Genomic DNA, 16,149 nt, shown 5'->3' on the forward strand with positions numbered 1-16,149 from the left:
GTGTGTGTGTGTGTGTGTGTGTGACTGAGACACAGGAACTGATCGCCGTCATGACAGCAGTCACAGAATCACTCTGTTAACACTTCCTCTTCAAAGTAAAAGCACAACATTCAGTTTGGTAGCTGTCAGCTTAACACGGAGATGAATCTCAGAGATTCTTGTTTCTTTGTCACATCCACAGAAATGTTTTTACTTTATTCATTTGATTTATCAAAAGGTTTAATTTTCTTCACCTCAGAATCAGCAGGGAGGCGTCGTCTCCTCGTGTGGTCAACATGTCGTCTGACAGCGACAAGGAGGAGGAGGAGGAGCTAAGCTGTCCTGATGAGGTCACAGCAGGGAGCACGCAGCAGACAGGCATGTTTCCATGGTTCCCATCATGAAGTCACAGTTATCACATTTACATAAAGTGTCGTGATGGAACCAGTGACCTCACCAGTTCAAGTGTTAAAAATAACACGTTTGTTTCCCTCAGACGTGAACGATGAGACATTCTGCTCCGAGGTCACGAAGGTCAGAACATTATTTTAACTGTTGTTTAAAAAAACATTTTTAATATCAGTTAAATATTTAAGATTGAATCAGTCTCAGAAACAACCCTTTGTCTCATCAGGAGGCGCCGGGCGGTCGCCTCCCCCGCCGCCGCTGGTCCAGGAGGACGGGCAGCGGGGACAGTGTCCTGATGGTGTCCTCCATGTTGGACCTGAGACAGCTGGACTCGTTCTGTGCTGACCAGCAGGTGGAGCAGGCGGAGGTAAACCAGACCCATTCATTTTCATCACATGGGATCAAAGGCATAATGTTGAAATGAAAACCTTTATTGTCAGTTTACAGGAGTTACCACTTTTAAAACCAACGATTATAAACCAGTTCAAACCAGAGATAGTAACCGTCCCTCTACAAATGCTCTGTAAAGAATTTGGTTGGAGCGATCAAGTAACTTCCTGCTCCTCTCTGCCCCACCCTCTCAGACGAAGACCTGCCCCCTTGGCGTTAGCTCCTCCCCCTTCAGTCAGCAGAAGGGTTGTCAGGGTGTGGAGGCGGGGCCTTGGAGGACCAATCAGGAGCTGGGGAGCACCATGAGTCTGCAGGTCACCACTGCACAGGTGAGAGAAGATGAATTATTGTAAAGTACATTTCATTGAGCTGACTCACAATAAGTGAATCAACCATGAGGAACAAACCACAACAAGAATCAAGAAAGAACTATTTGCTTCTAGAATTCAAACTACAAAGTTCTGTAAGTAAGAGCAACTCACTGGTTATTTAAACTTTATTCAAGCTCTAGTCTGAAGAGGTGTGTCCTCAGTCTGGAGGACGAGGTGTGGACTTCCTGTCCTGATGTCGTTTAGGAGCCGGGACAGGAAACAGTTGTGATGTTGAATTGGTCGATGCAGAGCGGAGTGGGTGGGGGGGGTGTAATGTTTGACTGGACCATGTCCCGGATGTAGACTGGACCCGATCCGGTCACAGCACGGTACCAAGTAATAGAGTCTTTAAGTGGATGAGGGCAGCTACTGGTAACCAGTGAAGAGAGTGGGAGTGGTTTCTGGATGAGCTGCAGGTCGGATGGCAGCAGCAGGTTGACCTGCCAGGAGGGAGGGGCAGTGGTCTAGGTGTTAAATGACCAGAACCTGACCCAGAACCTGACCAAGAGCCTGGACCACAGCCTGACCCAGAGCCTGACCCAGAGCCTGACCCAGAGTCTGGACCAGAGCCTGGACCAGAGCCTGACCCAGAACCTGACCCAGAACATGGACCAGAGTCTGGACCAGAGCCTGGACCAGAACCTGACCAAGAGCCTGGACCACAGCCTGACCCAGAGCCTGGACCAGAGCCTGGACCAGAACCTGACCAGAGCCTGCGCAGCCGTCAGTGAGAAGGGGGCGTGTTCTCCTGATGCAGCATGAATCCACAGGAAACCAGTGTTTAGTGACTGTGATGGTTTCATGACTCATCCTGTAGATTCTATAGATCTGTGATCCAGGTTCACACACGTCAATCCGATATCTGAACTTTGGAATAAATGGTTCTGTGCATCCAGGTGGAAGACGACGAGCTGAGGACCAATCAGAGGCCTGATTTCATCCTGCTGTCCAATCACAAAAAAGACAGGGAAAACCCAGTGTTGTATCCTGACCAATGGGAGGACAGAGTAAGCCTGGCAGGCAGGTAGGTTGACGTCCAATCCAGTTCCAGGATTTACTGATGTTAGTCTGTCCCCGCCCTTCTAAACCCCACCCACTACTGTCAGTGAGTTCCAGGTGAAGGAGGCGTGTCCTGATGCCGCGGACGGACGACGGGACAAACCGAGTCCGGACAGCGGCTGCTCGCCCGGATCCAGAGCGTCCAGTCCAGAGCGAGCGGCAGGAGACGGTGAGACGTTCAATTCAAATCTAGAAGAACTTTATTTGTCTCCGGAGGATAAACAAGTCAAAACAACGATGACATCAGAGCAGTGAAGTCCCTTCCTACAGTTAGAGAAGTTTATAAAAAACTAACTAGTACTAATAACTGTATAAATACTGAAGGATTAAAGTGATAAAGTACATTGAGTAGTACTGATAGTATTGTCTAACCTGTCGCTCTGTCTCTATCAATCAGCCACTGAGCGTCTCAGTGTGGACGGACATTCCTCCGAGCTGGAGGTGGAGGAGATGGAGGAGGAGGTAGATGGAGGGGGTGGAGTCTCTCAGCAGGTTCCTCAGACTCCAGACCAGGAAGCTTTCCTGAAAGAGCATTTTGTCACACTGTCCCACCTCTCAGGTACAACCCCACCCACCAACGTACAACCCCACCCACCATCGTACACAACCACCCACCATCGTATAACCAACCAACGTTCAACACCACCCACAATCGCACAACCCCACCCACCATCGTACAACCAACCATCGGACACCACCCATCATCGTACACAACCACCATCGTACAACCCCACCCACCATCGTACAACCCCACCCACCATGGTACACCCCACCCACCATCGTACAACTGACCATCGTACAACACCACCCACTATCGCACATCCCCATCTACCATCGTACAACCAACCATCGTACAACACCACCCACTATCGCACAACCCCACCCACCATCGTACAACCAACCATCGTACAACACCACCCACTATCGCACAACCCCACCCATCATCGTACAACCAACCATCGCACAACCCAACCCACCATCGTACACAACCACCCACCATCGTACAACCAACCATCGTACAACACCACCCACTATCGCACAACCCCACCTACCATCGTACAACCAACCATCGCACAACCCCAACCACCATCTTACACCACCACCACCACCATCACCATCGTACACCACCAGACGGCCGGTTGTCTCAGTCTCACACACTGTCTGTCCTCAGGAAGTCCGAGCAGAGCGTCTCACAGCTCCAGCGAGAGTCTCAGCATTTCCTCCAGGTTCCTTACCCAGAATGCAGCTGGAAGGTAAAACATCCAATCACAGCTGAGCATAAGCATCATCTGACATTTGTAGATGTAGAGGAGGTGTGAGGAGGTGTGTGAGTAGGTGTGTGAGGAGGTGTGTGAGGAGGTGTGTGAGGAGGTGTGTGAGGAGGTGTGTGAGGAGGTGTGTGAGGAGGTGAGTGAGGAGGTGAGTGAGGAGGTGTGTGAGGAGGTGAGTGAGGAGGTGTGTGAGGAGGTGTGTGAGGAGGTGTGTGAGGAGGTGAGTGAGGAGGTGTGTGAGGAGGTGAGTGAGGAGGTGAGTGAGGAGGTGAGTGAGGAGGTGTGTGAGGAGGTGAGTGAGGAGGTGAGTGAGGAGGTGAATGAGGAGGTGAATGAGGAGGTGTGTGAGGAGGTGTGTGAGGAGGTGAGTGAGGAGGTGAGTGAGGAGGTGTGTGAGGAGGTGAGTGAGGAGGTGAGTGAGGACCTTTCAGGTGATTTTGCTCCTTCTCTCCTCAGTCGGGCTGTGTTTCCTCTCCCGTCTCGGGTCGGGGGGGAAGGAGGTGGAGGAGGAGCTGGGGAGGTGAAGGGCCGTCCTCTGGTCTCTGAAGTCCGGCCTCTGATGGATCCGTGTCAGAACAGGATCCAGGACAGGAAGGTACCGGGGAACCGGGATCAAACCCAGAAAGAAAGCCAGGACCAGACTTCAACACCTCAGGACCATGTCCAGTCTCAGAACCAGATCCACCAGAGACCAGATCAGCCCCAAAACCAGGTTCAGGAGGAAGAGGAGCTGCAAGCGCCTCTGAGGAACAAGGATCAGACTGAGACCAGGAGGAACCTGGACCCGACGGCCCGGACCACTGCCTCACATCTGCCCTGGATGAGTGGTCTCCGGAAAGTCCAGTCAGTCAACAGCCTGCTGAGCGACACAGGTAACACGTGTAACACACGTGAAACATGTAACACACATGTAACACATGTGAAAGTGTAACACACGTGAAACATGTAACACATGTGAAACAGACGTGTAACATGTAACACACATGTAACACATGTGAAAGTGTAACACACGTGAAACATGTAACACACATGTAACACACTTGGAACACACTTGAAACACACATGTAACACACATGTAACACACATGTAACACACTTGAAACACACATGTAACACATGTGAAAGTGTAACACACGTGAAACATGTAACACACGTGAAACAGACGTGTAACATGTAACACACATGTAACACATGTGAAAGTGTAACACACGTGAAACATGTAACACACTTGAAACACACTTGAAACACACATGTAACACACTTGAAACACGTGACACGTCTTTGTCTCTCTCTCTTAGGTGATACCTCTCGTCCTTCTGAAGACGCCCCCCCTCGGCTGTCCCCTCCCCCTCAGCGTCCCACCACCCTTCCCTCCACCCCCAGACGTCCTCCATCATCCTCATCCCTCCCCCAACAGAGACCCAGCCCCTCCTCCCCCATCGCTCTGTCTGCCGCCGCCACAGGCAGGAAGTCGTCCTCGTCCTCGTCCTCAGCTCCGCCCGCGGCGCGCTCCTACATGAGTCCCACCGCCAGCTCCATGGCCAAGATGTCCCGCTCCGTCTCGGTGGGGGACGGCCTCAACGTCTCCGAACCCAGCGAGGACGACGTCCTCACGCCGTCCTCGCTGGGAACCCCTTCCTCTCAGGTTAGAGAGACTCCGCCTACTCTGGTTGCTGTGGTGTCCTCCACCGCTGCACCATCGGCCCCCCCCCACGCAGCAGTCGTCCCTGTCCTGGCCCCCTCCTCTTCCTCTCTTGGTAACCATAGTAGCCAGGCAGCGGCGCCCCCCCGAGGTCTCCAGGCCCGAGTCCCCGGCAGCAGCAGACCACTCCCCGACAAACCGTCCCTCGCCTCCTTCACGCCTTCATCCAGGTCGGCCGCCGCCCCCTCGTCCTCCACCTGTTGGCCTCCACCGCTGTCTGTCTCCCCCCTGTCTTCCTTGTGGCAGGGGGTGGAGCCTCAGACTCCTGCAGGAGGGGACGATCCAGGTTTGGACTCCTCCTCCTTTTGATCCCTCCATCCTGTCATCTCTCTGTCTGGGCTCTGGCTCCGCTCCTCCTCACCCTCCTCTTCATCACTGCACTCCTCCTCCTCCTCCTCCTCCTCTCGCTCCGTAAAGACGGGTGAGACGTTTGTTAAATGTTGTTCTTCGTCTGTCGTTCTTTTCTTCTGCTCTCTCCATCACGTCTGTTTGACCAATGAGGGAGTGTGTGTGTGAAACACAGGAGCCAATCAGCTGTTAATATTTAGGAAACATGAAAAGTGCACGTGTCAGAGAAACGAATTGAGACGGTGACAGATAATTCCTGCTTGTCTTTCTGTGCAGACCAGCCAATCAGTGTGGAGACCTGCAGGACGCTGACCAATGAGCTGCAGAGCTGTTTCAAGAGAGCCACTCACCTGTACAGGAAGGTGAGTGTCGACCACTTCATGAATGACTGTGTGGTCACACAGCTGGTGATGTCACGCTGACTCCTCCTCCTCTCCTCCTCCAGCTGAGCGGGTCCTCCACTGATGACTCCGCCCCCGACCAGCATCAGATGGCCGGCCTCCTATCAGAGGCCTTCCAGGCCATGAGGGCAGAGCTCGACTCCCTCCCGCTCAGCGGGCCGGGCCTTCTGGGAGTAGAGGGGGGGCTGGGTGGAGTAGGGGAGGTGAAGACAGCCGCCCTGCTGGAGGAATACTCTCTGCTCCTGCTGCAGGCCGTACACAGGAGGATCAACAGCGCCCCCTGCTGAGCCTCCACCCTTGTCCTCTTCTCATTTGTCTCAGAGACTGAACCTGGACGGCGTCTGAAGCGTCTCTGGTTTATTGATCATTGTAGAGAAGAACTTTAGTCTTCTGTCGTTGGACCTACATCTTCTTTGTGGTCACACAGACTTCCTGTTTGTGATCGGCACGTTTTCACTTCCTTCCTGTTTGTTTTAAATCCGGAAACAATCTGACGCTTCTCTCGATGGTTTAATGAGAGCTTGAAGCCGATTGGTCGAGACAACTCTCTATTCACTCAGTCAAGCAGGAGGTGGAAACAAACGTGGATCCTCAGTGGAGACGAGTCAGTGGGACGTTCACATGAAACGTGTTTTTATTGTGTTGAACAAAGAATCAGACACAAGTTTCAAACCTTCAGTGTTTTTATAACTTCACTTTATATTGAAAAGTGTTTTATTATAATTATTATTATTATTATTATTATTATGATGGTGACTCGGCTCCTTGATGTTGTTTCTATGGTTTTATTTCAGCAAATGTTCTGAATTGTTCCAAAACGTTTTATTTTCATGTTGTTTCGATTGAAACAGGAATTAAATGCACAGTGTTCACTTCAGGGTTTGTACTTTAGTGTATTTGTTCTTTTACTGACTAACTGAATATTTCCTCCATTTCTGAAAAATTTTAACAGGAACAAATTTTAAGATGAATCAGAAACACGAGACTAATAAAGTTTAGACATGTTGCTTCACCTACTCTACCAAAATAAAAGCACCCCTACAAACGGTTCCAGGGGATGAGGGACAGGACTGTCTCCTGCCAGAGGACGTCTCACCTGATCCCTCAGAGTGAGAACAGCAGGAAGCCAGAGAAGACGCTGAAGTTGCGGGAGTCGTCGTACAGGCGGTAGCTCGCCGGCAGACTGAGGCGGACCCGGTCGGCCTCCTCCAGCTGCAGCACCACGCCGCTGGAGGTGGAGGTGTAGCCGCCGTGGTCGTTCAGGTCCAGGTGGAAGAGGATTGGCTGGTTGTTCCTGTACAGGTAGAGACCCATGTAGCCCTTCAGGTAATCTGCAGTCGTGAAGCTGAAGAAGTACACACCTCTGACCGGAGCCGTGAACACACCTGAGGAACAAACACACGTCGTGTCAACACAACTTCACCTGTGGACGGTTCACACCTGGTTGTACGGTTCCAGTCGTTTCACACCTGAACCTCACAATGATGTTCTCTCCTCAGCTGTGGGAGCTGGTGGGTCTCGACCATAAGATGTAACGTGCCGTGAGTGTGTTTGTTGTAATTGTCTGCTACACAACTTAATGAGATAATGAATACAACTTCATTGTTCAAGGGTGAAAGTTATCTTGTCTTCACCATTTCACATCAACACAAACGATGGAAGGACAAAACATTCAAATTTAAAAAGCAGTTCAGTTTCTGGGGCTCGTTTATTAAACCGTGCACCTGAACGTAGATTTCACTTTGTAGATCACAGTCCACCTGGAGCCCACGTGGACCTGCCTCTAACTCCGCCCTCCACACGCCCACATCCAACCGTTAATGTTTGTTAGTGAGGTGGAGGTGAAGAGACATTTATGGGACAGCAGTGATGTCATTAATAAACTAAACTCAATGATCCTCTGCTGCTGAGACAGAGAGAGAGAGAGAGAGACTGAGAGAGAGAGAGATTATTAAATTCAGAGACAGATGTGATGTCCTCAATCTATAGAGTTTAACAGAATGATCCTTATAAGCTTGTGTTTGTCCTGGGATGGTTCGGTTCCGTCAGTCGATCTAATGCTGGACTCAGTTCAGCTCAGAGATCACAGATCTATAGAATCTAGATCAGCTGATCATCACTGAACCCTCGTCTCCTCCTCATCCATCTGCAGCTTCACGCTCCAGAGTCACGTCAGGATTCATTTATCTAGAGCATCGGACCCATTCCCTCACATCAGTGGATCCTCACCTCCTCTGGGATGATATTTGTAAAGTGAAGATTGAAAGTGAATAGTTTGTCTTCATAGTGATCTCCAGGTCGCTCTGTGCACCTGATGGAACAGCCCTGTTCACTGCAGACCTTCTACACACACTCATTCTGGATGATACACACAGTGTTAGAAGATATTGTTTAAAACTATAATGACTCAGCTCTGAAACTCCACAGTTTAATGGAATCTGGACGTAATTAGTTTTGTATATTGTTGTATAGAAGGTTCGTGTGGAACGTTTCCAAAACGTTGTTTGCTTTCATAAATCTCAACGTTGGCTTGAGAAGTGGCGTCCGCACGTTTCAGGCCACGGTTATAAATGAGACCCAGATGTTCTGTCCCCAGAGTTCAGGAGCTCGAGCTGGGACGGGGTTCATCGCCTTCTTCTACGTTCTCCCTGGGACAGGTTGGATGTGGAGACTTCCTGAACAAGCTGATGTAGTTGCAGAACCTGCTGACTCAGGTCTGCTGAGTCTCCAGGTGAACGCGCTGTGAGCAATTCTTAAACCAACTGATTGATATTCACACAGAAACTCTGCTGTTAATCCAGGACGAGCCCAGAATGTGAAGTCCTTCACAGTTCTGGGCTCGTTGCTTCACTGATCTGAAGCTGCTGCAGGACCTGAGTGCTACAGACCTTCAGCTTCTCCCAGGCTTTGTGTTCTGCAGGAGATTCACTAGTTTAAAACCTGCATCATAAACTCGTTTGTAAAAAGAAGATGAAAGAGAACACTGTGTGTGTGTTTATGTGCGTGTTTGTGTGTGTCAATGCGTGTGCGTGTTCACCTGTGCTCTGGTTATAGCCTCGGCCGATGTTGCTGATTGTTTTGGAGAAGATCAGCGTCATCTCTTCATCAAATGGTCCAACTGGTCCTGAGTCAGTCAGACCAGCGGAGAACGCCACCTTCAGCTCACCTGGAGCAGAACATGTTCCGTTCACAGGGAAGGATCCACACGTGAGCCATCTGTCAATCATCATTGATTCCTCAGCACTTCAAGCTTCTCCTTTGACTTGAAGTTTTGGAACCTGCAGCCTCTCACCTGAGGTTTGTGTCTTCATCTCCTGAAGCTGCTTCTCCTCATCTCTCAGTCGGACCTCCACACCTGATCAGGAAATGGAGATTCATGTTCCATTCAATGGTTGATCTGAAGTAACTTGAAGAGTTGATGTTACCTGCAGAGTGAGTGGAGCACATCAGAATTGAATTGTGTGTGCTAACCACAGGTAGATGAATAATTGCCATCAAAAGTCATGGAGGTTCCTACAGGAACCACCAGCGTTCCTTCATTGTTCTCAAAGGAACACACCTCCATCATTAAATGGTTTGACTCTCACCTGTGGTTTTTGTCTTCAGCTCCTGCAGCTGCTTCTCTCCATCTCTCAGTCGGACCTCCAGCTCTGATCAGAAAAGAGAAGTTATGAAGGAGTTCCTCAGGGAGCCGTGTTGGATCCTCCACAGTTTCATTCTGAAGAGTCACAGAATCTTCCCTCTTTTAAAAACCTTCATAAAGAAGATGTTTGATACAGAAAACCTCACCAGTGTTTAGTGTCTTCATCTCCTGCAGCTGCTTCTCACTGACACTCAGTCTGTTCATCACGTCTGAGGAGGAACCGTAGATATGAGCCATCGATGAGATGAAGACAGAATGAATCCACGTGTTGAAGATAATAAAAGAGTTGATCTACCTGTGGCGTTGTGGTCGTGACCCGTCAGTCTGGACTCGAGTGACGAAAGATGAACGCTCTGAACTGAAAGCACAAAACAGATGATCCTCATATTCAGCCTGTGATTGGCTCATTCAGCCGGTCCATGGTTTACCATCATCCACTGGTGGAGCTGGTGATCTGAGGGGTGAACCCTCGTCTGGGCTTCAATCATAGAAGACAACAACTATCATGTGAAAGAGAAGTGGGACGGTGCTCGACAGGAAACTGAGGAGGAAGCTGAGCCAGAGATCTGAGAAACAAAGTAATTACAACTCTAAGTAATTCCTACACTGGTTTTCTCTGGACTGGGAGTCCGCTCAGAACCCAGCAGCTTGTCACTGGTTTCAACAGACGACATCACATCATCCTAGCTTCTCTCCAGCGGCTCCCTGTTTGCTTTCACTTTGATTTGAAGATGTTACTGATCACTTTCAAGCCCCGAGCTACAGAAGGTTGGGCCCTCATGTTGAAGGTTTGAGATCCTCGGGTGGAAGCTGCTGGCCCAGAGTCCAGGCTGGAAACTAAAGATCTTCTGCCATCAGGCCCCTCGGCTCTGGATCCACCTTCAGGAGATAAGACTCACAGAGTCACTGACCTCTTGACCTCTCAGAAACCATTTCTATAGAATAGACGTCATGTGATGTGGTCTTCCTCTCGAAGACCACATAAAGTATCCATCCATCTATCTATCTATCATCTCTCACCTGGACTTCCTCTGTTCAGTTCTCTTGTTCTTCATCAACAGTTTGGATGTGACTCACTTTTCTATTTCTTGATTCCATGTGAACTCGACCTGCGTTGCCTCCTGTCCATTGTTGTTTCTCCTGTTTTCACTTTGCTGTCACCTGTCAACTCGTTTTTCATGTGCTTGATGAATAAAGCTGATTATTATTATGATCTATACCTGACCCTCAGTTACTAATGCTAAATCATGGGGAGAATTTCAGTAGCAGATCATTAACAGACTTTCAGGACCTCACACATTCAGTGAGGGAGATGTAGGAGGAGATGCAGAGGAACCAGGACCAGCGTTAGATAACTGCTGTGATCCATTTTTAGGAGAAGGTGAAACACAGAGTTTCATGTTGAATCGGTGAGAGGAGCTCTGGTCTCACTCTTTGGGGGAGACCTTCAGGAGAGGAGCTGATCCCATGAGGAGGAGACGAGGACATGTGTGAGGTCCTGAGACCAGATGATTCATGAACACTCTTCTACGTAGAAACCACTGGATAAGTATATCTATGGGAGGTCACCTGATATATAACCCATCTTCATGTTGTGTTTGCTTTCACAATTTCTTTGAATTTACTTTCACATGGATTGTTATTTCCAATTTTGGGTGTAAATAAAATCCTATAGATGTTATGACATCTTGTGAAGGGATCTCTGGAGTTCAGAGGAAGTTGGAATAAAGAAAAGCTCACCTGTGTTTCCTGTCCTCAGATCCTGCAGCTGCTGGTCTCCGTCCCTCAGTCGGACCTCCACACCTGAGGACAGGACGTGTGTTAATAAACAACCTGGGACTTTAGACAACAGCGCCACCTGGAGGACATGTATGAACGTGCTACATACATTCATAAGCACATGTGGACCTTTGTTGTCTGTTTAATCCAAATTAAATTCATCACATGAAAAGAAGAAGATGTGACCTTTCATACTGGAAACCACAGGTGATCGATGACAGTGGAGGACCTCACCTGCTTGTTGTGACCTCAGATCCTCCAGCTGCTTCTCCTCATCTCTCAGTCGGACCTCCACACCTGATCAGGAAATGGAGATTCATGTTCCATTCAATGGTTGAACTCAGGTTTGATCTGAAGTAACTTGAAGAGTTGATGTTACTTGCAGAGTCAGTGGAGCACATCAGAATTGAATTGTGTGTGCTAACCACAGGTAGATGAATAATTACCATCAAAAGTCATGGAGGTTCCTACAGGAACCACCAGCGTTCCTTCATTGTTCTCAAAGGAACACACCTCCATCATTAGATGTTTGACTCTCACCTGTGGTTTGTGTCTTCAGCTCCTGCAGCTGCTTCACTCCATCTCTCAGTCGGACCTCCAGCTCTGATCAGAAAAGAGAAGTTATGAAGGAGTTCCTCAGGGAGCCGTGTTGGATCCTCCACAGTTTCATTCTGAAGAGTCACAGAATCTTCCCTCTTTTAAAAACCTTCATAAAGAAGATGTTTGATACAGAAAACCTCACCAGTGTTCAGTGTCTTCATCTCCTGCAGCTGCTTCTCACTGACGCTCAGTCTGTTCATCACGTCTGAGGAGGAACCGTAGATATGAGCCATCGATGAGATGAAGACAGAATGAATCCACGTGTTGAAGATAATAAAAGAGTTGATCTACCTGTGGCGTTGTGGTCGTGACCCGTCAGTCTGGACTCGAGTGACGAAAGATGAACGCTCTGAACTGAAAGCACAAAACAGATGATCCTCATATTCAGACATTTTAATAAACGTCAACATTCAGAAACTTATTGTCTAATCTTCATTTAATTATTATGAAATAATAAAGAAATAAGTGGCAAAGATTCCTATATCTTTTTATTTGTGGTTCACTTGACTTCTGCTCGTCACTGTTCAATCATCTGGTTCCATGAAGAATTACAGAAGTTCCTCAGAGAACCACGTTGGCTCCTCCACAGTTTCAGAACTCGAAGGTTTGATTTTGTGCCGAACTTGTGTCACTTCTTAAAACACATGGATATTAATCTCCAGTGATTTGAAGAATTTGAAGATTTGAAGAATTATTGAATCTTTCCCTCTTTTAAAAACCTTCATAAAGAAGATAAAGAAAACCTCACCAGTGTTTAGTGTCTTCATCTCCTGCAGCTGCTTCTCACTGACGCTCAGTCGGTTCATCACGTCTGAGGAGGAACCGTAGATATGAGTCTGATTATCATCATGGTGTTTAACGAGTCTCTGTCCAGCTGATGGACTGAATACTGATGAAAGAACAGTACCAGTGTTCAGGTTCTCCAGGAGATCCTCCAGGCTTCTCTGTAGGTTCATCCGTTTGGAGGTTTCTTCTGAAAACAGCAGGTTGAACAGTTGGTGTTTGTTTCAGTGCAACGGTTCTGATCCGACTCGGTCACTTACCGGCTCCCTGGGTCTGCAGCTGCTGGATGTGGATCTCAGCAGAGCTCAGTCTGAGCTGCAGTGCCTCCCCCCAGTCAGCCGGTCCTGGAACACAGAGGAGAAGACGTTCTTCCTGCTCGGTGTCACAGAGAAGTGATGGAGTCACTCGATGGCGTGTTTACCTGCAGCCGGAGTCTCCGTCAGCCTGGACTTCACATCAGAGACTTCAACGGCACGAGCTGCAGGAGCAAATAGAGAAGGTGCTGAGGTCTGAAAAGGTTCAAGAGACCTCCTGCGGTTCTTTCAGGTTCAGGAATGAAAACATTTCTTTAGTCTGTGACTTGATAATGTTCCTCAGACACGTTTCAGATCTGGTTCTGACTGCAGAGTCCGATCCAGCTCGAGGAGTCTTCAGGGTGGGACCTCGTACCTTTGTCGTTTCTCTCCAGCTGCAGAAGTCGACTGGTCACAGACTCCAGGTTTTCTTCCAGAGCTGATGAGCTCCTGGTCGCTGAGAGAAGAGACGCTCGTTTCATGAATATGAACAAATGAGTGAATGAATAATCTGCAGGATGGATCATTTACTGGAGACACTGAGCTGGTTCCCCTCGGCAGACGAGTTGGGTCGACTGTGTAGAGCTGAAGGATGAAACCACACATTCACTCACAACAGCTGATCACTTCATCCATTCATATTTATGAATCAGTTCATCAGGTGTCTGTAACAACAGCCAATCACCTTGAGAGGTGGAGTTCAGCTCCGCCAGGCCAACGAGTCGAGTCTCGGAACTGTTGGAGGCTGGAAAACCTGAAGTTTCAGATTAAACTGGAGAAGTCACTTCATCTGATCAGTTACATGTCACATTGTAACATGTAACATGTAACTGCTACATGTAACATGCCACGTGCTACATGTCACGTGCTACGTGCTGCATGTCATGTGTTGCATGCTAAATGCTACATGTCACGTGTTACATGCTTCATGTTACATGTAACGTGCTTCATGCTACATGTCATATGCTACATGCTACATGTCTAATCAAACCCCCCCCCGGACCCGGAGGTTTTTAACTACAGACCGATATCCAATCACCTTCCTGTCTAAACTCCTGAGAAGGTTGTAGCCAATCAGCTGTGAGAGTTTCTCCAGGAAAGCATGTGAAGCCCTTCAGTCGGGGTTTAGAGCCAATCACAGCACAGACACAGTCTGTCCTGTCTGTCTATAAATGTTGAGTCATCTGTGTGAACCAAAGTTTACTCCGGTGTTCCACAGGGTTCTGTGCTCGGCCCAGTTTGATGCTGCCACTAGGAAACGTCTTCAGGACACACTCGGTGGACCTGCTCTGAAGACCACACCCACACAAACCTGATCAGGGTCATCAATTAACTAACTTCATGATTCAAGGACCTCAGAACCTGGAGGAACTGTTTCTCTTCCTCAACTCAGATGAAACTGAGGTTCTGAACACCACAGAGGAGCAGACGAGGTGTTTGAGGGACTGAGTTTCGTGTGGGACGGATCTGACCTGAGATCTGCCTCCTCAGCTCCTCCATCACACTCTCTGTGCTGCACAGTCTGGCAGCCAGGACTGAAATCACAGAGACAACACATCAGCCTCCACACATCTGAGGATGAAGAGGATGAAGGTGAGGATGATGACCTGCGTTCTTCCTCCTCAGCTGCTCCACGGTGCGTTCACTGGCCCTCAGCCTCGTCTGCAGGAACGGCAGCTCGGACGCCATGGCTGTGGGAACAGGGGTCACCATGGCAACCAGACACAACCTCAGATGCTAGCACATGTTTGAATCTTGAGGCTCTTCACCTGCGCTCTTCTTCTTCAGCTGCTCCACCGAGCTCTCGCTGGCGTTCAGGCCGGACACAAGCGTCCACATTTGGGCGGCAAGATCTGAAACACAAGGAGACACACACTCATGGTCCTTTCCTCCAGCGCCCCCTGCAGGTCCGACTCTAAACCGTCCAGCACTCTGGATCAAACATCTGCTCAACCTCAGTCGACTTTCAGGCATTTGAATGTTTCTGGAGCCTGTGGACACTGGCGTCAGATCTATGAAAGATAACCTTCATAGTGATGATGTCATCAGTGTGAAGTCAGCTGACCTCTTTACCTCAGGAGGCTCCTCCTCCACAGTGTCGGCCATGTTTCTACAGAAGGCCAGAGTGGACAAACCTGCAGACGGACTTTCTGTCCCCTGAAGGCCACCGCAGCCTCTTCTAAGAGCTTGGTGTCCAGGGAGGGGGGGGGGGGGGGGGGGGGGGGGGGGGGATGTATTCTGTAGCTTGACCACTAATTCTCTGAATTTCCCTCGGGATTAATAAAGTATCCATCCATCTATCTAGATGTCGCTAAAGCCAGTGAAGCCTGAGGCAACGTGGTTTCATGTCTACACAGTTTTGGACCTGAACGTCCAGGTTCTCCTCAGTGGGAACAGAGAGAAGAATCTCCAGCTGAGCTCGTTCTTCATGTTGTAAACGTCTCGTCTGATGGAAACTGACCGACCTGAACTGAACTCAGGTCAGACGAAGCAGGACAAACTGCTTCTTTTCCCCATCACCAACCTTTGCTCTGCTCTTCCGTCTCCTCAACCCTCCTCCTCAGATCTGAGATCAGCTCCTCCTGCTGATGGTCTACCGTCTCCTGAAGTCCGTCCAGGCCTCGTCTCTGCTGCTCAGCCTCCACCTCTCGGTCCCGCAGCCGGCTCTCCATGCCGCGCAGGGCCTGGCGCCGCTCCACCTCCTCCGCCTTCAGGCTCAGGACCAGCTCCCTCAGCCCCCACAGCTCGTCCCAGAGGTCAGGGAGCTCTGGGGGCCCCTCGCCCCCCGGGGGCCCGTCGCCCCCCGGCCTGAGGTCGTCCTCCTGCGGGACAGACACCCCCGACAGCCCCCGAGGGACGAAAGGAGACAAACAGAGGAGCAGAAACAAAACCGCAGACTTCATCCTGAAACACCAACCTGCTGCTGAACAAGCACCAACAGCTTATACACTAACACACACACACACACACACACACTAATCCTCCACACTGACTCGGCCTCAGTGGTCTCAGCTGCTCTTTGTGTTTCAGGTCACGGTTGAAGGGCCTTGACATCAGTTATGAAAACACATCATGTGATTGAAAGCTCCAGAAGTTAAACCACTTGTTGTGCAGAGGCAGAAG

General features: G+C 49.5%; 2 protein-coding genes across 2 annotated transcripts in view; one reads left to right on the top strand and one right to left on the bottom strand.

The window, feature by feature from the left end:
* mapkbp1 (mitogen-activated protein kinase binding protein 1) overlaps positions 1 to 6,805 on the top strand; it is a 21,717-nt gene extending 14,912 nt beyond the window's left edge. Inside the window, exons 20-31 of the mRNA XM_062396909.1 lie at positions 239 to 357; positions 476 to 513; positions 614 to 754; positions 972 to 1,106; positions 2,045 to 2,172; positions 2,255 to 2,376; positions 2,605 to 2,766; positions 3,379 to 3,460; positions 3,935 to 4,350; positions 4,776 to 5,465; positions 5,804 to 5,889; positions 5,973 to 6,805. Of these exons, the coding sequence (XP_062252893.1) occupies positions 239 to 357; positions 476 to 513; positions 614 to 754; positions 972 to 1,106; positions 2,045 to 2,172; positions 2,255 to 2,376; positions 2,605 to 2,766; positions 3,379 to 3,460; positions 3,935 to 4,350; positions 4,776 to 5,465; positions 5,804 to 5,889; positions 5,973 to 6,215 (2,362 nt within the window). The 3' untranslated portion in view covers positions 6,216 to 6,805. The remainder of the gene's footprint in view (positions 1 to 238; positions 358 to 475; positions 514 to 613; positions 755 to 971; positions 1,107 to 2,044; positions 2,173 to 2,254; positions 2,377 to 2,604; positions 2,767 to 3,378; positions 3,461 to 3,934; positions 4,351 to 4,775; positions 5,466 to 5,803; positions 5,890 to 5,972) is intronic.
* Positions 969 to 15,929, bottom strand: LOC133962013 (myosin heavy chain, striated muscle-like). Its single transcript, XM_062397444.1, has 22 exons — positions 15,551 to 15,929; positions 14,796 to 14,879; positions 14,634 to 14,717; positions 14,499 to 14,561; positions 13,712 to 13,780; positions 13,403 to 13,552; positions 13,155 to 13,211; positions 12,994 to 13,077; positions 12,858 to 12,923; positions 12,699 to 12,761; positions 12,242 to 12,304; positions 12,093 to 12,155; positions 11,891 to 11,953; positions 11,585 to 11,647; positions 11,312 to 11,374; positions 9,867 to 9,929; positions 9,718 to 9,780; positions 9,516 to 9,578; positions 9,221 to 9,283; positions 8,966 to 9,094; positions 7,025 to 7,313; positions 969 to 1,098 (listed from the first exon to the last, which is right to left on the bottom strand). Exons 1-21 carry the CDS (start codon positions 15,927 to 15,929, stop codon positions 7,033 to 7,035), a joined length of 2,076 nt encoding a protein of 691 aa, XP_062253428.1. The 3' UTR covers positions 969 to 1,098; positions 7,025 to 7,032.
* Between the last annotated feature and the right edge of the window lie 220 nt (positions 15,930 to 16,149).

The sequence above is a fragment of the Platichthys flesus genome, chromosome 10 (assembly GCF_949316205.1).
Source record: "Platichthys flesus chromosome 10, fPlaFle2.1, whole genome shotgun sequence".
Taxonomy (NCBI): domain Eukaryota; kingdom Metazoa; phylum Chordata; class Actinopteri; order Pleuronectiformes; family Pleuronectidae; genus Platichthys; species Platichthys flesus.

Coding starts and splice junctions, on each gene's coding strand:
- LOC133962013 (XM_062397444.1), bottom strand. CDS start 15,929: ATGAAGTCTGCGGTTTTGTTTCTGCTCCTCTGTTTGTCTCCTTTCGTC. Junction 13,212..13,402: donor GCTGGAGAGAAACGACAAAG/GTACGAGGTCCC, acceptor TTGCTCCTGCAG/CTCGTGCCGTTGAAGTCTCT. Junction 7,314..8,965: donor AGGCTATAACCAGAGCACAG/GTGAACACGCAC, acceptor TTTGTTCCTCAG/GTGTGTTCACGGCTCCGGTC.